Source organism: Phallusia mammillata, chromosome 1 (genome assembly GCF_965637545.1).
Source record: "Phallusia mammillata chromosome 1, kaPhaMamm4.hap1.1, whole genome shotgun sequence".
NCBI lineage: Eukaryota > Metazoa > Chordata > Ascidiacea > Phlebobranchia > Ascidiidae > Phallusia > Phallusia mammillata.
In genome coordinates, this window is record NC_137252.1 from 1,120,149 (window position 1) to 1,138,431 (window position 18,283).

The window sequence follows — 18,283 nt, forward strand, 5'->3', positions numbered from 1 at the left end:
TGATCTGTGGGTCATCAGTCATTGCAAGATTTCCACCCAGCAAAGAACATTTTTCCTGTGCAGTGTTTGCATCCACAAGATCGTCAGATAATATCAACACACTGTCCTTCACTGCTTGCATGGTTTTGTTACAATCTGACAAAAAATGAATGTTATAGCGTTGCTGTGATTGTTTACAGTATTCTACTTCTTACTTGCAGCTGATGACCATTGTGCAAGCAGCATCACGAAAAACGCCACAGTCCTGTTTATCATGTTAAAAAAGTTCTGTGCTTCCAATGCTTCTTTATTCATGCAACAAACGTCTAATTGGAAATAAATGACACCATTTACTAGTTCAACTAGTTTAGCAAAACAGAACACACGAGACAGTTGCACCTGGCACATATCACCGTCCATGTGGCAACTCGAACTAAACTGAAAATTACTATTAACATTGGCATTAAACTGCTTTACGTCAAAATAAAACGTCAGTTATTTCGCCTATTTTGACGTAAGAAATATCTGGTGCAAATTAACTGACTGGTTTTAATGGTACACTACCATCAAGACGCTCGTTATTGCGAAACCTCTCTGGCTAAACAAAAATCCAAACGAATATGACAAACTTGAATTTTTAGCTGTCAACGTACCGGTGCACCTACAGAAACGAAAGTAATTTGGCATTTTTCAATGTTCGCATTGACGTTGTCTGTTTACCGTCTTGTTTAATCGCGTGTGACCTATCGCAAACATTATGTTGGCGAGTGACAAATATTTACTGAACCTAAAAAAAACGGGTTCATTTCACTTTGCGACCTAAAAGCTCATCGTAATATGTGTTCGGGCTAACGTGTATTTCGTTATTCATTAGCATCAGATAAACAACCGTATAAGCAAGTCTGCGCACGACAGATTTTACTTTCCTTTTTACAAAATACTTTCCTTGTTGAAAGTCTACGAACATCACGTATTAAGTAGCATGGATTAGATACAGAAACAATCATATGAAAACGATTCAACGTGAAACAGTCATTATTTTCTCTTTTTCAAAATAAGAATCAGCATTTAAACGTGAACAAGAACAACCAAAAATGATCGAATATTTCAATACATTTTTCTTAACAACTTTACAAACTCCTGCTTAAAATATTTGCTATTTAATAGAAACTATGCTTGTTACTCCTGGTATGAGTGCAGTTTGCTATGAGGATTAAAATTCGACATTGCTAAATCTTGCATAATTGATTTTTTATGATGTGAATTGATATGTAATGGTAATAAGAAAAAAAACCTTTCGCCTTACAGCAATTTTACACATGTTTTGACTTTGAACACCGCAGAGAAACGCAGGTGGTTTCTTATTCGGCCATTGACGTTGCTTGATCATTGTCTGCTCCAACTTAGTTTGTTGGCTTTGTACAAACAATTTGCTGCTGGGTAATAGTTTTTTACCGCAGCCGTTACTGATTTTTGTTGAACTAGTGCTACATGGCTTTCAGCCTTTTATGCTCAATGTGTTTTAACGTAGTTAATGCGGCCTATTTTAATGCGGCATATTATTGTCACCAGCATGCAGAGGTTGCTTATCATTTATTGCTTTAGTTCTTTTGTAACTTCACACTCCTGCTTATGATGCATACGTGGATACTCGAAACTTGATTACTCGTTTAAAGTGTGGTCCTGAGCGCTTTTTTCGTTTTAGGTTTTGCACCATTGCGAGGCAGCGATCATTTGTAAAAATGCAAAACCAAATGTTTTTGTTTGACTCGAATCACAGATCACATGAAAAACAATAACTTCCCAAGCCACTCTAGACGGGTTCTTTGCTGCAGCCTAACTGAACCAATCTCCATGATAAAATTGACAACAGCAGTTGGTTGTATTGTAACTAAATGTGTCATATATGTTTGCTAAAATAATAAAACTGTTTTCTGTTGTTTTTTTGCACAACCAATCTTTTAACACTTGAATGACCTTGTTTGTATCAACTACAGTGCACCAAATGGCTTTAAATTGTATGTCAGTTCTACGATGTCATAGTTTTATATGACACACAAAAAAAATCTTTTTGTAACTATTGTTTTTGTACAGACTATACTGCTTTTGTTTTAAATCGACGACTAAACATATACGGCCATAAAAGCAAGTGAGTTTGCGCAAAGACAGACGCCAACTTTGTGTAAAAGTACAAAGGTTGGGTGACCACGAATTTTTAACAGTGCGTAAACACATCTCCTAAATCAGTCACTCGTGTTTGATAAGTGTGTAGAGGTAAGTAGTAAAGCACAGCACACTTGCATTGGCGTAAGAATTCACGTCACAATCCTCCCAGCAGGCACCTATACAAACCAATTCCTATTTTTTTAACCTAAATACTTCAGGTTATTACTAATTTTAGAGTGTTGTCAGTGCATGTTTTTTTGTCATGAGTATGATTGAAGTTGCAGTGTTGGACCAAAATGATTGTATATGATGTCTTGTGAAACCTAAAGTTAGCTTCAATTGGTTACATTGTCAACGACAAGCGAAGCGTTAAAGTGGTTTAATATTAGATTCTCTTCTTTTAACATTAACTCATCCAAATTTGGTTTTTGTTGGAGCAACAACGAAAAGTCTTCCACAATAAAAGTGGTTAAAGCTAAAAACATAAATCTAAAAGAAACTCAGCTCGCCAAAAAATTTTTCTTCGGCTGGTTTGGTGTCAAATTGAAAGCGGTTGAAAATCCCCATCAACCCAAAATTGGTCTTAAAATCCCCATCAACCCAGACTTGGACATGTAAGTGTAAAATAAAAGATAGAATAAGGCGAAAATAGTGACGGAGTTAAAAATATCCACTGATGCGAACAAAAAATCTGCAACCCACAACAAACTATTTTATTTTTATTTCTGATTTACAAAAACACTTCTACTGATCAGTTATTTTCTACTTACATGAAGTTCTGACTTGTCAACAGAAAGAGACAACTTTAAAATGAAATAAACGTTATCTGCAATAAAGAATTGTGCGTTGCTAAAGTCATATTTGTCAAGCGCAGTTTAGGTTGTTCTTCCTACATCAAAACAAGCGATAGTACACAGGTGATAGTCAAATTTGTAATAACCGAGATATATATTTTGCCTGCAAAGGCATCGTCGAAATCTGCAATCGCCAGGGAAAAATGAAGAGGGGCAGTTTCAAAAACAAAAAAGAAAAACATTGAATACATGTGGGGATTGGATCCAACACGTCACAGAAGCTATTGATTGTACCGAGAACAAGCCCATACATCAGTCAGATATATAAAACGTAAGTTACCACATTATTTTTTGCCACATTATTGCCAAAAAACATCATGAATTTCCTAGGTTTTCATTTAAATTTGGTTATTTGGTTCGGTATCTTAGAATTGAACATGATCATTTGGCTTATAATATCAGTTTTAATGAAGCAGCTACCCGACAAAATTACCAGTGTTTTCAACAAATGCCACAAAAAAATATTTTACTGTTTCTTAATTGAACAGAATCAAAACACTTATTTTAGCAGGTAAAAAAAACAAGTAGCACTGAAACTTGTTAAACAAAAAAATACTTCAAAATTGGATACAAATTTCCAACAAACAATAGCCAACACTCAACATGTCTACATTGAACAATTCTGTAATGTCGTTGTCGTTGCGTAGTTCACTTATGACCTGAACAAATGTCAAAGCCTGAGAAATCGTTCACTGCCTCGAAGGAAATTATAACAAAAACAATACTGAATTGAGTACAGAAGTAACAACTTTGACAATAACATGTGTAATTAACAAATGTTATAAAAATGAGACAAAAACTATCAACAAACGAAAAGCAAACGCTTGTTTCTTTATTTTCTTTAATGTCGTTGTCTTTCAGCGTGGATCACTTGTAGTTTGAATAAGTGTCAAAGTCGGACAGATATTGCATGACGGCCGAGTAGCAGTATTTGTAGAGTTCCTGTAAAACCATCAACATTGTATGAAGAGTCAGTCTTCATATCTCAATCTAAAGTAAAACGTTACCTTGTTGTCTACCATATTCGGTCTCATATCTCTCAGGTCTTTCACAGTTCGGAATACATCCACCCGCTTTTGTGTCTTCAAACGCTCAAAAATGTTCACCAGAGCGATGAACGTCCCAGTTCTTGTAGATCCGTTACTGAAAACATGACAACATTATTTGATCTTCTTAACAGATGTATTATTTTCAGCAAGTTTTATTGGAGGTTTTTCGCATATCTTCGAATTAAAATATTCATGATTTTTAGTAGCACTTTTTGACAGGCCTATGGCACATTTTGCACGTTGGCTTAACAACAATAACGTTAGAAAATTAATAAGTTAATTGTTTTACCGAATCTCCAGAGTTTCTGTAAAATGCAAACAAAGCATTAACACATATTGGCAATTGTGTTTAGACTTCTGCCGTTGCATTTCCTCCTTAATTTTGATGAAATCCATTTTTTTCGGGGGTCGTTCCACATAACTCCATCCCTTGACTTGCAAAAGTATCAATTGCTGGGCAGTCTAAAAAAACAAATTTTCATTTTACCATGTTTAAAAAATATATTACGAAACGTCTTTATATTTAAAAAAGTTGAATCATACTGTTACCAGATTCACCGTTTTGAAAGATTTTAGGCCTACATTTTTGTGTTCTAATGCACTCCAAAACATTCTAATACGTGTAAATTGTTGGGACATACTAGTGTGCAAAGAAAATTAGGTAATCAATAGAAATCCTCTTTAACTTTTTTCCACTTACGAAAGCGTTGGTTGCAGACTGGATGTTAACAGCTATCAGATTGTAAACGTTACGTTCAGTCACATCACGTACAGAAACCGAAATGTCTTCATATTGTAAAGCTGCATTTCTAATAACCTAAACGAGAAACAAATCAATAAAAAGATAATTAATAACGAGTTGGTTTTGAGCTATACTTCAATGCTGTTGTCGAAATCAACTATAACCAACGCCTTTTTTTCCACAATCATCTTCCAGAAATTTTCCTTTTCTCCAGCAGCAGGGCTTCTTGCAGCAATAAAACATTCTGAAGATCCATGTTCCTGTGTACAATATAAACGTAAACTAAATTAAACTTAACTAAACTTGTGAATGACTTTATGAAACTAAAAAAAATACATTTAGCCAATGTTAAAGCCTGTAAAGCATTCATGCTGCCAAACCCTATGTGTAACAATCCTTGTTTAAACGCCTTAAAACCAATTATTATTAGATTATAGGTTTCTGAGAAAATGTTATCATTGCATCAGCCAAGACAAGATGATATATATGGACAGATGGAAACTTAGTGGTTTCTTATATCACCTGAATATACGAAGCATCCAACTGTTGTAGAGTGTGACGTTGGTTGTCCCCAATTTTGACCAAAGTGTTCTTGTCTAAAAACAAAAGTTTGAGTGATAAGTTAAAATGTCAAACATTTTTCAATTATTTAGTTACATGTTCTCAGCTGTGGGTGACTTTCCTGCCATTCCTCACCAAATCTCCACAATGACAATGTCTTGAATTCTTGCTCTTGCATTTCCAAGCTGTAAACAAATTCTTCATTGTTGACTAAGGTTTTAATGATCATTCATTTACATTAAAAGCAAACAAAGACACTAAAAGAGAGACAGTGTTTGTGTACATCGCCAAGATAGCGCGTGTCGAAAGCTTTTAATCGATTTATAATTTGAAAAATTAAACAAATTGAACAGTCCTCTGCCATGTACCTACATTTAATGCATTAAACCTACAAATGCTCACATTTCACTTGAAGTCATCGATTGTAGTTCGGTCACATCTCTATCTGTTTTCTCCAAATTCTCTCGCTCCATAAGCAGTTTGTAGACGAACATGTATTGTTTCTGTAGATACACAAGGTACGATAGACATGATACAATACACATTGTAATTGAAACGCCAGAGTATGAGTTATCAAAGATTACCGCATTTTGAATCATGTCTGTTCGGTTTTCTCTCATTCTCAACACGGTTCGTGGCACATCAACTGTTCCTTTGTCGTCAAGTTCATGAAACAAAGTGTCCATCGCTATGTAAGTACCTGTGCGGCCCACTCCAGCACTGCATACAAACATATGCTTTATTGATAGAACAAAACAACATAGGGTTTGTCAACGCTTTACCTGCAGTGCACAATGATTGGAGCATTTGTGTTTTGCAAATCATCGACCATGTTACGTAGGTGGATCATGTTGGATGTAGTTACTGGAATCCCATGATCGGGCCAAGTTGTAAACTGCAACTGTGTTATGGTTCGTTGCTTCTAAGGATAAAACGCAATTGATCATGCTATTGAATGTTTCCAAAAATTTGGCGTGATAAATACGCTTGTCAAAAGGGTTTTATTACCAGACCAGGGATATATCTTAGTTTGTTTAACATTTACGTTTTTTTGGTTTACACATACTTTGTTTGAGGACAAAATTAATTGTCGTTGAACGATTCCACCGATAGTCATTTCAAATTGACTTCTAACTTTCGACAGCAATTTAATTTCGGATTCAATGTCCGGTCAGTATTTTTCACATTTCGACTGCATGAAACAAGTCAAAAAAGTTACAGTTTATTGAAAGTTAGAGATTGAAAATTAATTGTTAGCAAGCAGCTCTGTATTTTTGTCCGTGTAAAAACATGCCTAATCAAGAAATTTTTAACCGAAATGCGGTCCTGGTTTATACAATCAAACATCTCCGAGTTAATGAGGTTTTCCAAACATACTAACAAATGTATATTGACGTTAAAAGAAAAGCAAGTCCCAGAGTTAACCTTTCTTTTTTCCCTCAAGCCAGTTAGCATTACGATGATGTTGGAGTTTTCCTGCCAAACCATCAACCAGAAATCGTTGATTGTCTCCTTCTTCGGACCCTGAGTGGCGATGAACTTCCTCTCGTTATCGTAACCCGGTATATAAGCGGCGTTGATGTAATCGTTTCCACCGCTTCCTTGCAAAACCACTCGAGCATGATCGTCTGTTGAACAAATATTAGGAATAGCGAATATCTTTTTGCTCGTGTTGCAGTTTCATGGCAGATGGCATTCATTAAATTTTTTAAAAGAAATTTTATAAGCATGTAGAAATACCAATACATTATCATGTTTGACTTTGTACGTTGTTTCCGTTTAATCTTTTTTGTCATTATGAGGAATTTTATTAGTTATAAACAAAACCATTGAAATTAAAAATTAACTATGAATAAAAATAATTTGCTTCTGCTTATAGGCTTTAGCTATCATGCTGTTTTGCTGCATTCTTTTTTGTCACTGAAACAATATTGAACAATCGATTCCGGCAATCAATTAAGTGTTCTTATTCTCGTTGTGTAAATGTTTACCTAATTTCTGCCGAAATGAAACATTCAGCAAATTTTGTAATCAGCACTTAACAGTTTAATACTTAACCGAATACTTACAAGGGAAAATATTCTTGTATCGGTTTCTCACAGCATTTTCTGACAACTGTGACACGTCCCTTGTTCTTTGGTTGTTTTTGCTCTGTTTTTCAATTTCCTAAAAGAAAACATACAACTTTTTATTACGATAAGCGTTTTTTCATGTCTTTGATAAATCTACTCTCTGTTTATCAAATCTGACCAACGAAATTAAAACCTGTACCATATAAGGGTGTGAAAAAAAGTATAAATTGCAACGTTGCCAAACAAACCTTGAACTCGTTGACAAATAGAAGTCCTGACTCGACATTTTTCTTGAACACGTCAAACAAGTTGCTGACTCTGCACCCGGGAGAAGGAGATAGGTTTTCATACGTAACGTTTTCTTTATAAACCAAAATACAAGGTGTTGCAAGCATGAATTTGTATGCCCTTTTTTTCAATAAAGTTCTTGAAAACTTTGTAGTGACTGAGGAGCATAACATAAATGCAAAATTTACCTGAGGAAGAAGTTTCGGTTGAAAACTCAACTCGTGAAAGCTGATCTTTGTTCATCCTGCAATCCCAGAAGCTTTGTTTTTCATGTTTTATTTTATGCCTTCTTAAACTCAAGCCATACAAGACATTCTTTGTAATAGCGCATAGCGGTTTTGATTTAGTCAACTAAAGGTGTGAATCGATTTTTTCAACATCAGTTAAAGCTACAACGTATTTTCGCCTTAAGTCATATTAAGTTATATCTGGACAAACCTGTGCCGACGTATAAAGGTAACCACCAGTCCAACCATGGCAAGTAGCAGAAGAAACAGCCCGATCACCAGTCCAGTAATCATTCCAACACTCGTTGCAGATTTTATGTTATCTCCAGGAAAACAACTTGGAGGGGGATTATCCGGAGTTGTCACTGACATATTGCATGTGATGTTTGTGTTAACGGAACCAGTGACCATGACTGTGACCTGAGATATCAAAACCCATTTTTGTTTATTAGTTGCAAAGAAATGTTCGATTGAGAAGCATGCAAAAATGTAAATATGCTTACCAGAATTTCATACGAAGTAGAGTAAGTTAGATCTTGTATTAAGGTTGAATTATCTGAGTACGGAGTAGAGTATGTTTGATTCAAACCCTGCCCGTCAATTTTAACCTGCATGTATTTTGCTTTTTAAATAACCTTTAAACAACACACAAATTCGCTTAAACCTGTGCTAGCAGATCGTTGTTGTTGATGAATTGATCAAGTCCAGTCCAACTGACGAGGACAGTTGAAGCGTTGCATGAAAATGTCTCTGCAGTCGCGTTTACTACAAAAATCGTTGTCAGATTTAAGGTTTAAATTCCATACGCGACATGTTCGCTTACGTGGAGGATAGCAACTTGATGGGGGATTTTCATAAGTTGTTACTAGTTTGGATGTTGAGACGTTAGCAGTCAGACATCCCGTTAGCATTGCAGTGATCTGTTAATTTTTATTAGATGGTAAAATAGAATACTAGTTTGTTTAGGTTTTATAGTTTCGCTATCTTTGATGAAAGTAATTCGATACTGTTTTCGTCTCCGTTATTTTCAGTGGAAAATAAGAAAAACTAGGTTGTAGTCCAATAACTTGATTGATACTAATATTGAGCTGGTCATTCATAATGAACAAACAAATTCAAGTAAATTATGTTCAAATAGTTTCAAACACACTTTACCTCAAAACTATATTGTGTTGCAAAACTTAGGTTTCCAATGGTTGTTGATAGATTTGCATACGGTGCCATAATTCTTCGGTTGAGCTCCAAAACATGAATCTCAACCTAAATACAACATTTACGAAAAGTTCAAATCGGGGATATTAGAAACGATTGCGGTATTGCAACCCTACAGAACAGTGATTGTCGAAGGCCTCTGGATTGTGCCAACCTCTTCCTCATAGCTGATGTACTATCTCGATTCTCGAAGATTTGTTTCGGTATTGAAGCGATATTTAAGAATAAATTAACATGTAGCTCTGAGTCCATTAAAACAGAGCATTTGTTTATTCGCAGGAACTTGCTTTAGCCTCGCTTGACCCCTCCAAACACAGCTCCTATCATAGTTGTTGGCAAAACTTACGTAATTTAAATTGGGTAAACAAAACGTCTCGACAGATCCGCTGGGTGGAGCTCTGTAGCGAATCTACATACCCGCGATTGTGCCTTTTTCTCGCATTATCTCTTTGATCGTGTTTGTCTCGCGTAAAGTCTTGCTCTTCTTTAATTTTGCCTATAAACACCGAACTCTCGCCATTGCGGTATATAATCTGTTACCTCTGCGAGTAGATCATAGCTTTCGATGAACTGATCAAATCCAGTCCAATTGACCACCACAGTTGAAGCGTTGCATATATATTTATCCACAGTAGCTGTGACTTAAAAGTAAATCATCTGGTTAAATGTCTATTTCGAAAGAAAAACAAATTAGGCTATAATATTACCAGGGAACATCGCAACATAAGAGAAGCTGTGTTTCAAATAAATCAAATCAACTTAACCAGATTGTTTGAAGTTTACTCTCAATTTCGAATCAATTAACTACTTACATTTCACTTGACAAGCGTAGTAAGCTGGTTCCCCACTGCAGTTCATGCTTGACTGCTCCCAGCCGATCCCATAATGCAATGCTCCCTGTTGGCAAGTTGTAACGTTTGAAACGGGAAAGTTTGCCGGAGATCCGTCGCTCCAATACCAACCATTCAACGACGTGTTGAAACGAGCTCCAATTAGGACGTTAATGTCTGAAACCATTTTTGTGATGATTTTTATGACAGGAGCGACACATTTCTATGGTTGTAAGTTTTTGAAACCAAACGCTCACCTGGTGCCAGGAACGATCCTTTATAAGTTGTAAAGCTTTTGTACGTTTCATTAACACTCCACAACTTGCCTGCACGTGTGTTAGTCCGTTCATAATTGAACATAGCCTTTTGGCGCTTGTTAATGTTAACATCGGAAAACAAGGAATACTGAAATATCCATGCTACAAATAATTAGATAGCCTGATGTGAGGTGTTTGTTTTGACTGAAAAAGGAATATATATGAAAAAAAACGTGTAGGTTGGTGTGATATAGATAGCAACTCGTGAAAATTAATATTTTTTTGTATACCGGTTGTTTTCATGAAATTATAGACTGCCGAACTTTTATTCGATGCTTTACACAATGACCACATCACAACGCTGTTTGTCCTGCTGCTTTTGTTCGATTTTTGGTAGCCACAAAAGGGCTTATTAGCCCTCTGGTCACTTTGATTCACGTAATATTTCTAACGCTTAACGCTTGTTACGGTCTTTAGCTACAAGGGTATTTTTTGCTGTTGCCCAGTTACATTCCGCTACGTGGACATGATAGTCTTTTGTATTGTGCGTAAGCAAGGGTATTCCAACCATCTTGAAAACGTAACGTTAGTGGTGTGATATATTAGCGAGTGTTTAGCGCCGAGCACTCATTCAATATTGTTATTCTGTGGTCGGATTTACTCCACGTTGAATTCTCAAACGTATTTCCGCAGGTGTAGATATTGTTCGGTTCAGAATCAATAAACAAAACCAAGAAATTTCTAAGCCGAGGTCGGCAACCTTTCACCCGACGCGTGCCAATTGACTTGTTATTTCAATGTCCTAATGATCTCGCGTGTCAACCTTTTTTCTATATAACAGTGATTCGTGTCAGCTGATATTAATAATAAAAAGAAAGCACAGCACTTTGTGCATGTAAAGCTGAATTTTAAAAGACGAAAGCCTTATTACTTACAGTGTATCACACAATCTTCTCCAATAGCTGCAATCCACCTCTCAGCATTAGGACCACTTGAAAAATTGCAGAAGTAAATTTGTTGCATGGTGTTTTCAGGATTGCTATTCAAGAAATTGCATGGTTTTATTGTTACAGATGTGTTAATGTCAAAATCTATTACCTCTTATACAAGTCGAAATACCACAGTTGTCCGAGTAATTCCGCACTATTCCAACCATCTTCAATCGAACTATTTGAGTATTTGTATCGTTCATGGTTGACCAATTTGTAAAAAATATAAATTCTCTGCAAATCTGAATTAAACGATGTTTGTTATTTATTTTAACACAAATATTTCAAAAAATAAAATATGCAGCCATGAGTAAAGTCGTTTTGCAATAATGATTTAAATCCTTTTTTGTGTCAAAATAAGTTTGTTGTTAGATTTGTGGAATACAAGTTGGGGTAATAAACTATTATCAACTTAAACCTGTTGTATATTTGTCTGTCATGAGTTGAGTGAGAGTTGTGTTGATCTGTGGATCATCAGTCATTGCAAGATTTCCACCCAGCAAAGAACATTTCTCCTGTGCAGTGTTTGCATCCACAAGTTCATCAGATAACATCAACACACTGTCCTTCACTGCTTGCATGGTTTTGTTACAATCTGACAAAGAAATGAATGAATGTTATAGCGTTGCTGTGATTGTTTACAGTATTTTTCTTCTTACTTGCAGCTGATGACCATTGTGCAAGCAGCATCACGAAAAATGCCACAGACCTGTTTATCATGTTAAAAAAGTTCTGTGCTTCCACTGCTTTTTTATCCATGCAACAATGAGCATTTACTAGTTCAACTAGTTTACTTTAGTAAAACAGAACACAAGAGACAGTTGCACTTGCCACATATCACCGTTTTTTTCCATGCGGCAACTAAACTGAAAATTACTATTCACTTCAAAACAGCCCATTGGCATTAAACTGCTTCACGTCAAAATAAAACGTCAGTTATTTCGCGTATTTTGACGTAAGAAATATCTGGTGCAAATTAACTGACTGGTTTTAATGGTATACTACCATCAAGACGCTCGTTATTGCGAAACCTCTCTGGCTAAACAAAAATCCACGCGAATATGATAAACTTAAATTTTTAGCTGTCAACGTACCGTTGCACCTACAGAAACGAAAGTAATTTGGCATTTTTCAATGTTCGCATTGACGTTGTCTGTTTACCGATTTGTTTAATCGCGTGTGACCTATCGCAAACATTATGTTGGCGAGTGATAAATATTTACTGAACCTAAAATTAACGGGTTCGTTTCACTTTACGACATAAAAGCTCGTATAATGAGTTTTGGCCAACGTGTATTTCGTTATTCATTAGAATCACATAAACAATCGTAAAAGCAAGTCTGCACACGACAGATTTTACTTTCCTTTTACAAAATACTTTTCTTGTTGAAAGTCTACGAACATCACGTATTAAGTAGCATGGATTAGAACAGAAACAATCATCAGAATACGATTCACGTGCAACAGTTTTATTTTACCTTTTTAAAAATACGAATCTAACATTTGAACGTCTACTTGTGCCGTTTAATTAACAAGATCAAACAAAAGGCTTGATCATTTAAACACATTTTTTGTGATCAAACAATTTATATGTTATATGCTGTGAAAAAAACTTTCGCTTAACAGCAATTTTAAATCTGTTATGACTTTAAACACCGTACTGCTTCACCTAAAGAAACGCATGTGGGTTTACGATTCTGCCATTAACGTTGTCTGTTTATTGACTGTTTATTGGTGACTAAACTTAAGTTTGTTTGTCTTGTGCAAACGTCTTGTTGCTTAGTAGTAAATTATTGCAGATTTTTTTACTGATTTCGGTTGAACTTGTGCTAACTTCTAGCTCATCTTCGGCCGTTTTCACTGGCAAGTGCAATACAATAGTAAAACTTGTCACAAACTATCAATACTTGTTATATATTGGAGAACTACGAGTGTCACGTTTACGAAAAAAACTTGTTCTGTTGGTCTGTTTGTTCAAATAGATAAATCACAAACTTGCAAACTCCTGTTTCCACTATACGGGTTTTTATCAGTGCAACTTATAACAAATCATAGATCGTTTTGGTTCGTGTAGTCCTCTAACGCCATGACTTTTCAGCTTTTCATGCTCGATGTGCCGTCAGATTCTTATTGTAGTCAGTGCAGCCTATGTCTTGTCACCAGACGGCTAAAGTTCTTTTTTTGTTCTTTTATAATAGCAAACCCCTACCAGACGTATTTGTGGATAAAGAAACTCAATTTCCCGGTTATTTTTGTTTTAGGTTTTACACGACGAATTAAAAAAAATGCAAAACCAAAAGGTTTTTGTTTGCCTCCAACTACCGATAAAAACTTTTATCGTGTGCAACAACAACTGCTTCAACAATTAATAAATGCATCACGTCACATAAAATGCAATAACTAGACACTCCAGACAGGATCGTAGCTAGTAGCTTAATTAAACGAATTTATATGATGGTATTGAGAACATTTCATTTGGAAAAAACAACGGTAAAATAAACCAAACAAGACATGCAACACATAAAGCCAAATGACAATGGTCAGATTTGACAAAATTATGTTATTGTTTCGTATGTAGGGTTTTGATTCGTCTGTTCCAGGTTGATAACGGTTTCGTATTCGTGATCACCCCTTTCGTATTCGAACAGGTTTCCGTTGGTAAAGGGCACTACAACTAAAGAATCAAATGATTTAAACTGGAAGTTTATTCTACATTACGATTTTCTTACCATCTACTCTTTTGTGTGGAAACGGGGCTTGTGTCGTTTGCTTTTCCGGTTGTCTATTCTGATTTGTTCTGAAAAAAAAAAAAAAAAAAAAACAATAATAAGTTATTTCTTCACTATTTTTCGCTGAAAACACATAATTGTGTTTTTTCACATTTTTCTTCCCCAAGATCAGACGTAATGCATTCAAAAAAATACTGAATTACTAACATTTACGGTGTAAAATTCGTACCTGCGTATACGACGTATAAAGATGACTACCAGCACAACAATTACAAGTACCAAAAGTAACAGCCCGGTCACCAGACCAACAATCATTCCAACATTCGTTGCAGGAGTGGCCGTGTTATCTCCAGGAAAACAGCTTGAAGGGGGATCACCAGGAGTTGTTACTGTCAGATTGGATGTGATGTTTGTGTTGATTGAACCAGTGACAATCACTGTGACCTACCATCACAAACATACGTATTGGTTGCGTGAATGTTATGTTGCGGACAAGCTTTTTACGTTATTTTTTCTGGTAAGCCAATGCTTGTTCAATTGACACCAAGAAAGGCATTAGTCTTTTACCTCAATGACATACGAAGTAGAGTGAGCGAGATCTTCTATTGTTGTGGAGTAGTCAAAATACGGAGCAGAGACTGTTTGATTCAAACCGTCCACTTAAATTTCAACCTGCATGTATAGTGACATCAAATAAACGTTTCGCAACATACAAACTTGGTTTAAACCTGAGCTGTTAGATGGTTGTTGTTGATGAAGTGATCAAGTCCAGTCCAACTGACAAGCACAGTTGAAGCGTTGCATGGAAATATTACTGCAGTCGTGCTTACTGCAATACAAATCAGAAAAAACGCTGTTTCTGGTTCCTGAAGTTTGTGTTTGCTGACATAGTTTTCTCGCTTCGGAATTATGGTTGCGAAACACAGGTGTGTTTTTTTGAACTATGTTTATTTTCCAAAACTTCAGTGCAACACGAAACCAAATCACGTTTGTTTTCTGAGATATATTTTACCTTTTGGGTAACAGCTTTGAGGGGGATTGCCCGGAGTTGTTACTGTCAGATTGGATGTGATGTTTGTGTTGATTGAACCAGTGACAATCACTGTCACCTAAAATACTCAAATTACGTAAATGCATTGCGAAAAAAAAGTTTAAACTTAAAGTTGATAGTAAACAGAAGGTGTCCTGCAACTATACTTGTTTAATTGACTGAATTAAGAAAAAATGTTTTCACCTGAATTTCGTAGAATTTTGAATAAACCAGATCTTCTATTAAAGTCGAATTGTCAGAATATGGAACAAAGATTGTCTCACTTAAACCCTCGACTTGAATCACAACCTGTTTTAGATTCGTTTTAATTAACGTATTAACAAAGACAAACTCGATTCAAACCTGCGCTGTTAAATCGTTGTTGTTAATGAATTGATCAAGTCCAGTCCAACTGACAAGCACAGTTGAAGCGTTGCATGAAAAAGTCTCTGCAGTCGCGTTTACTACAAAAATCGTTTTCAGATTTAAGGTTTAAATTCCACACGCGACATGTTCGCTTACGTGGAGGATAGCAACTTGATGGGGGATTTTCATAAGTTGTTACTAGTTTGGATGTTAAGACGTTAGCAGTCAGGCATCCCGTTAGCATTGCAGTGATCTGTTAGTAATATTAGATGGTAAAATAGAATACTAGTCTGTTTAGGTTTTATAGTTGAGCTTTCTTTGATCAAAGTATTTCGATTCTATTTTCGTTGTTATTTTTAGTGGAAAATAAGAAAAACTAGTTTGTAGTCCAATAACTTGATTGATAGTAATATTGAGCTGGCCATTCATAATGAACAAACAAATTCAAATAAATTATGTTCAAATAGTTTCAAACACACTTTACCTCAAAACTATATTGTGTTGCAAAACTTAGGTTTCCAATGGTTGTTGATAGATTTGCATACGGTGCCATAATTCTTCGGTTGAGCTCCAAAACATGAATCTCAACCTAAACACAACATTTACGAAAAGTTCAAATCGGGGATATTAGAAAAACGATTGCGGTATTGCAACTCTACAGAACAGTGATTGTCGAAGGCCTCTGGATTGTGCCAACCTCTTCCTCATAACTGATGTACTATATCGATTCTCGAAGATTTGTTTCAGTATTGAAGCGATATTTAAGAAGAAATTAACATGCAGCTCTGAGTCCATTGAAACAGAGCATTTGTTTATTCTCAGGAACTTGCTTTAGCCTCGCTTGACCCCTCCAAACACAGCTCCTATCGTAGTTGTGGACAAAACTTACGTAATTTAAATTGGATAAAGAAAATGTCTTGACAGATCCGCTGGTTGGAGCTCTGTAGCGAATTTACATACCCGCGATTGTGCCTTTTTCTCGCATTATCTCTTTGAACGTGTTTGTCGCGCGTGAAGTCTTGTTCTTTTTTTTAATTTTGCCAATAAACACTAAAATCTCGCCATTGTGGTATATAATCTGCTACCTCAGCTTGTAAATTGTTGTCTTTGATGACCTGATCAAGTCCAATCCAATTGACCACCACAGTTGAAGCGTTGCATATATTTTTCTCCACAGTAGCTGTGACTTAAAAGTAAATCATCTGGTTAAATGTCTGTTTCGAAAGAAAATCAAATTAGGCTATAATATTACCAGGGAACATCGCAACATAAGAGAAGCTGTGTTTCAAATAAATCAAATCAACTTAACCAGATTGTTTGAAGTTTACTCTCAATTTCGAATCAATTAACTACTTACATTTCACTTGACAAGCGTAGTAAGCTGGTTCCCCACTGCAGATCATGCTTGACTGCTCCCATCCGATCCCATAATGCAACGCTCCTTGCTGGCAAGTTGTAACGTTGGAAACGGGAAAGTTTGTCGGAGATCCGTCGCTCCAATACCAACCATTTAACGACGTGTTGAAACGAGCTCCAATTAAGACGTTAATGTCTGAAACCATTTTTGCGATGATGTTTAATGACACGAGCGACAGATTTTTATGATTTTAGGTTTTTGAAACCAAACGCTCACCTGGTGCCAGGAACGATCCTTTATAAGTTGTGAAGCTTTTGTACATTTCATTAACACTCCACAACTTGCTTGAACGTGGGTTAGTCCGTTCGTAACTGAATATATCCTTTTGGCGCTTGTTAATGTTAACATCGGAAAACAAGGAATACTGAAATATCCACGCTACAGATAATTGGCTAGCGTTATACAAGGTTTTGTTTTGACTGAAAATATAATATATATGAAATTAGAATATATATGAAAAAACGTGTATGTTGATGTGATATAGATAGCATGAAAATATCTATGACTTGAATCTCAACATGTATGCTCATGAAAAATAAATGTTTATATACCGGTTGTGTTCTTGGAAATTTCGACTGCCGAACTTTTATTCGATGCTTCACACCATGACCACATCACAACGCTGTTTGTCCTACTGATTTTTTTATATTTTTGGTAACCACACAAGGGCTTATTAGCCCTCTGGTCACCTATATTCATGTAATAGTTCTAACTCTTTGTTACTGTCCTTAGCTACAAGGGACCTTTTTTGCGGTTGTCCAGTTACATTCCGCAACGTGGACATGATAGTCTTTTTTTATTGTGTTTATTGTGTGTTAGTTAGGGTACTTGAAATGGTACAATCGGATTTACTCCACGTTGAATTCTCAAACCTATTTCTGCTGGTGTGGATATTGTTTAGTTCAGAATTAACAAACAAAATCAACCAAGTTATACGGCACCAGTCGGCAACCTATTAGGAGACGCGTGCCAATTGACTTGTTATAGCAATGTCATAATAACCTCACGTGCCAACCTTTTTCTATATAACAGTGGTTCGTGCCAGCTGATATCAATAATAAAAAGAAAACAGAGCGTTTTGTGCATGAAAGGCTAAATTTGATAAAGCGAAGGCCTTTATACTTACAGTATATCGCACAATCTTCTCCAATAGTTGCAATCCACCTCTCATCATTAGGACCACTTCCATAATTGCAGAAGTAAATTTGTTGCATGGTGTTTTTAGGATTGCTATTTAACACATTGCCTATTTTATGGTTGCAGGTGCGTTAATGTCAAAATCTATTACCTCTTATACAAGTCGAAATACCACAGATGTCCGAGTAATTTCGCACTATTCCAACCTTCTTCAGTCAAACTATTTGAATATTTGTATCGTTCGTTTGGAAACGTGTTGTAAAAAATATAAATCCTCTGCAAATCTGAAACGCTGTTTGTTATTTATTTTTTCACAAATATTTCAAAAATAAAATATGCAGCCATGAGTAAAGTCGTCTTTGCAATAATGATTTGAAT

The 18,283-nt window shown here is 35.8% G+C and overlaps 1 protein-coding gene and 2 long non-coding RNA genes across 3 annotated transcripts; all 3 read right to left on the reverse strand.

The window, feature by feature from the left end:
* Positions 1 to 3,866: 3,866 nt before the first annotated feature.
* Positions 3,867 to 8,552, reverse strand: LOC145207586 (receptor-type tyrosine-protein phosphatase epsilon-like). Its single transcript, XM_080078723.1, has 16 exons — positions 8,442 to 8,552; positions 8,150 to 8,358; positions 7,900 to 7,955; positions 7,672 to 7,784; positions 7,421 to 7,502; positions 6,777 to 6,979; positions 6,134 to 6,273; positions 5,936 to 6,071; positions 5,754 to 5,854; positions 5,448 to 5,536; positions 5,313 to 5,386; positions 4,925 to 5,050; positions 4,749 to 4,865; positions 4,338 to 4,510; positions 4,007 to 4,142; positions 3,867 to 3,941 (listed from the first exon to the last, which is right to left on the reverse strand). Exons 1-16 carry the CDS (start codon positions 8,550 to 8,552, stop codon positions 3,867 to 3,869), a joined length of 1,941 nt encoding a protein of 646 aa, XP_079934849.1.
* Positions 8,553 to 8,667: 115 nt separating this feature from the next.
* LOC145232870 (uncharacterized) lies at positions 8,668 to 9,128 on the reverse strand. The gene is made up of 3 exons (XR_013860934.1): positions 9,094 to 9,128; positions 8,762 to 8,858; positions 8,668 to 8,703 (listed from the first exon to the last, which is right to left on the reverse strand). It is a non-coding gene; the product is annotated as an uncharacterized LOC145232870 (long non-coding RNA).
* A 4,809-nt stretch (positions 9,129 to 13,937) lies between these two features.
* Positions 13,938 to 14,625, reverse strand: LOC145232862 (uncharacterized). Its single transcript, XR_013860933.1, has 3 exons — positions 14,523 to 14,625; positions 14,185 to 14,399; positions 13,938 to 14,023 (listed from the first exon to the last, which is right to left on the reverse strand). It is a non-coding gene; the product is annotated as an uncharacterized LOC145232862 (long non-coding RNA).
* Positions 14,626 to 18,283: the final 3,658 nt, after the last annotated feature.

Coding starts and splice junctions, on each gene's coding strand:
- LOC145207586 (XM_080078723.1), bottom strand. CDS start 8,552: ATGCAGGTTAAAATTGACGGGCAGGGTTTGAATCAAACATACTCTACT. Junction 7,956..8,149: donor ACCTTTATACGTCGGCACAG/GTTTGTCCAGAT, acceptor CTGGGATTGCAG/GATGAACAAAGATCAGCTTT. Junction 4,143..4,337: donor ACAGAAACTCTGGAGATTCG/GTAAAACAATTA, acceptor TCATGTTTTCAG/TAACGGATCTACAAGAACTG.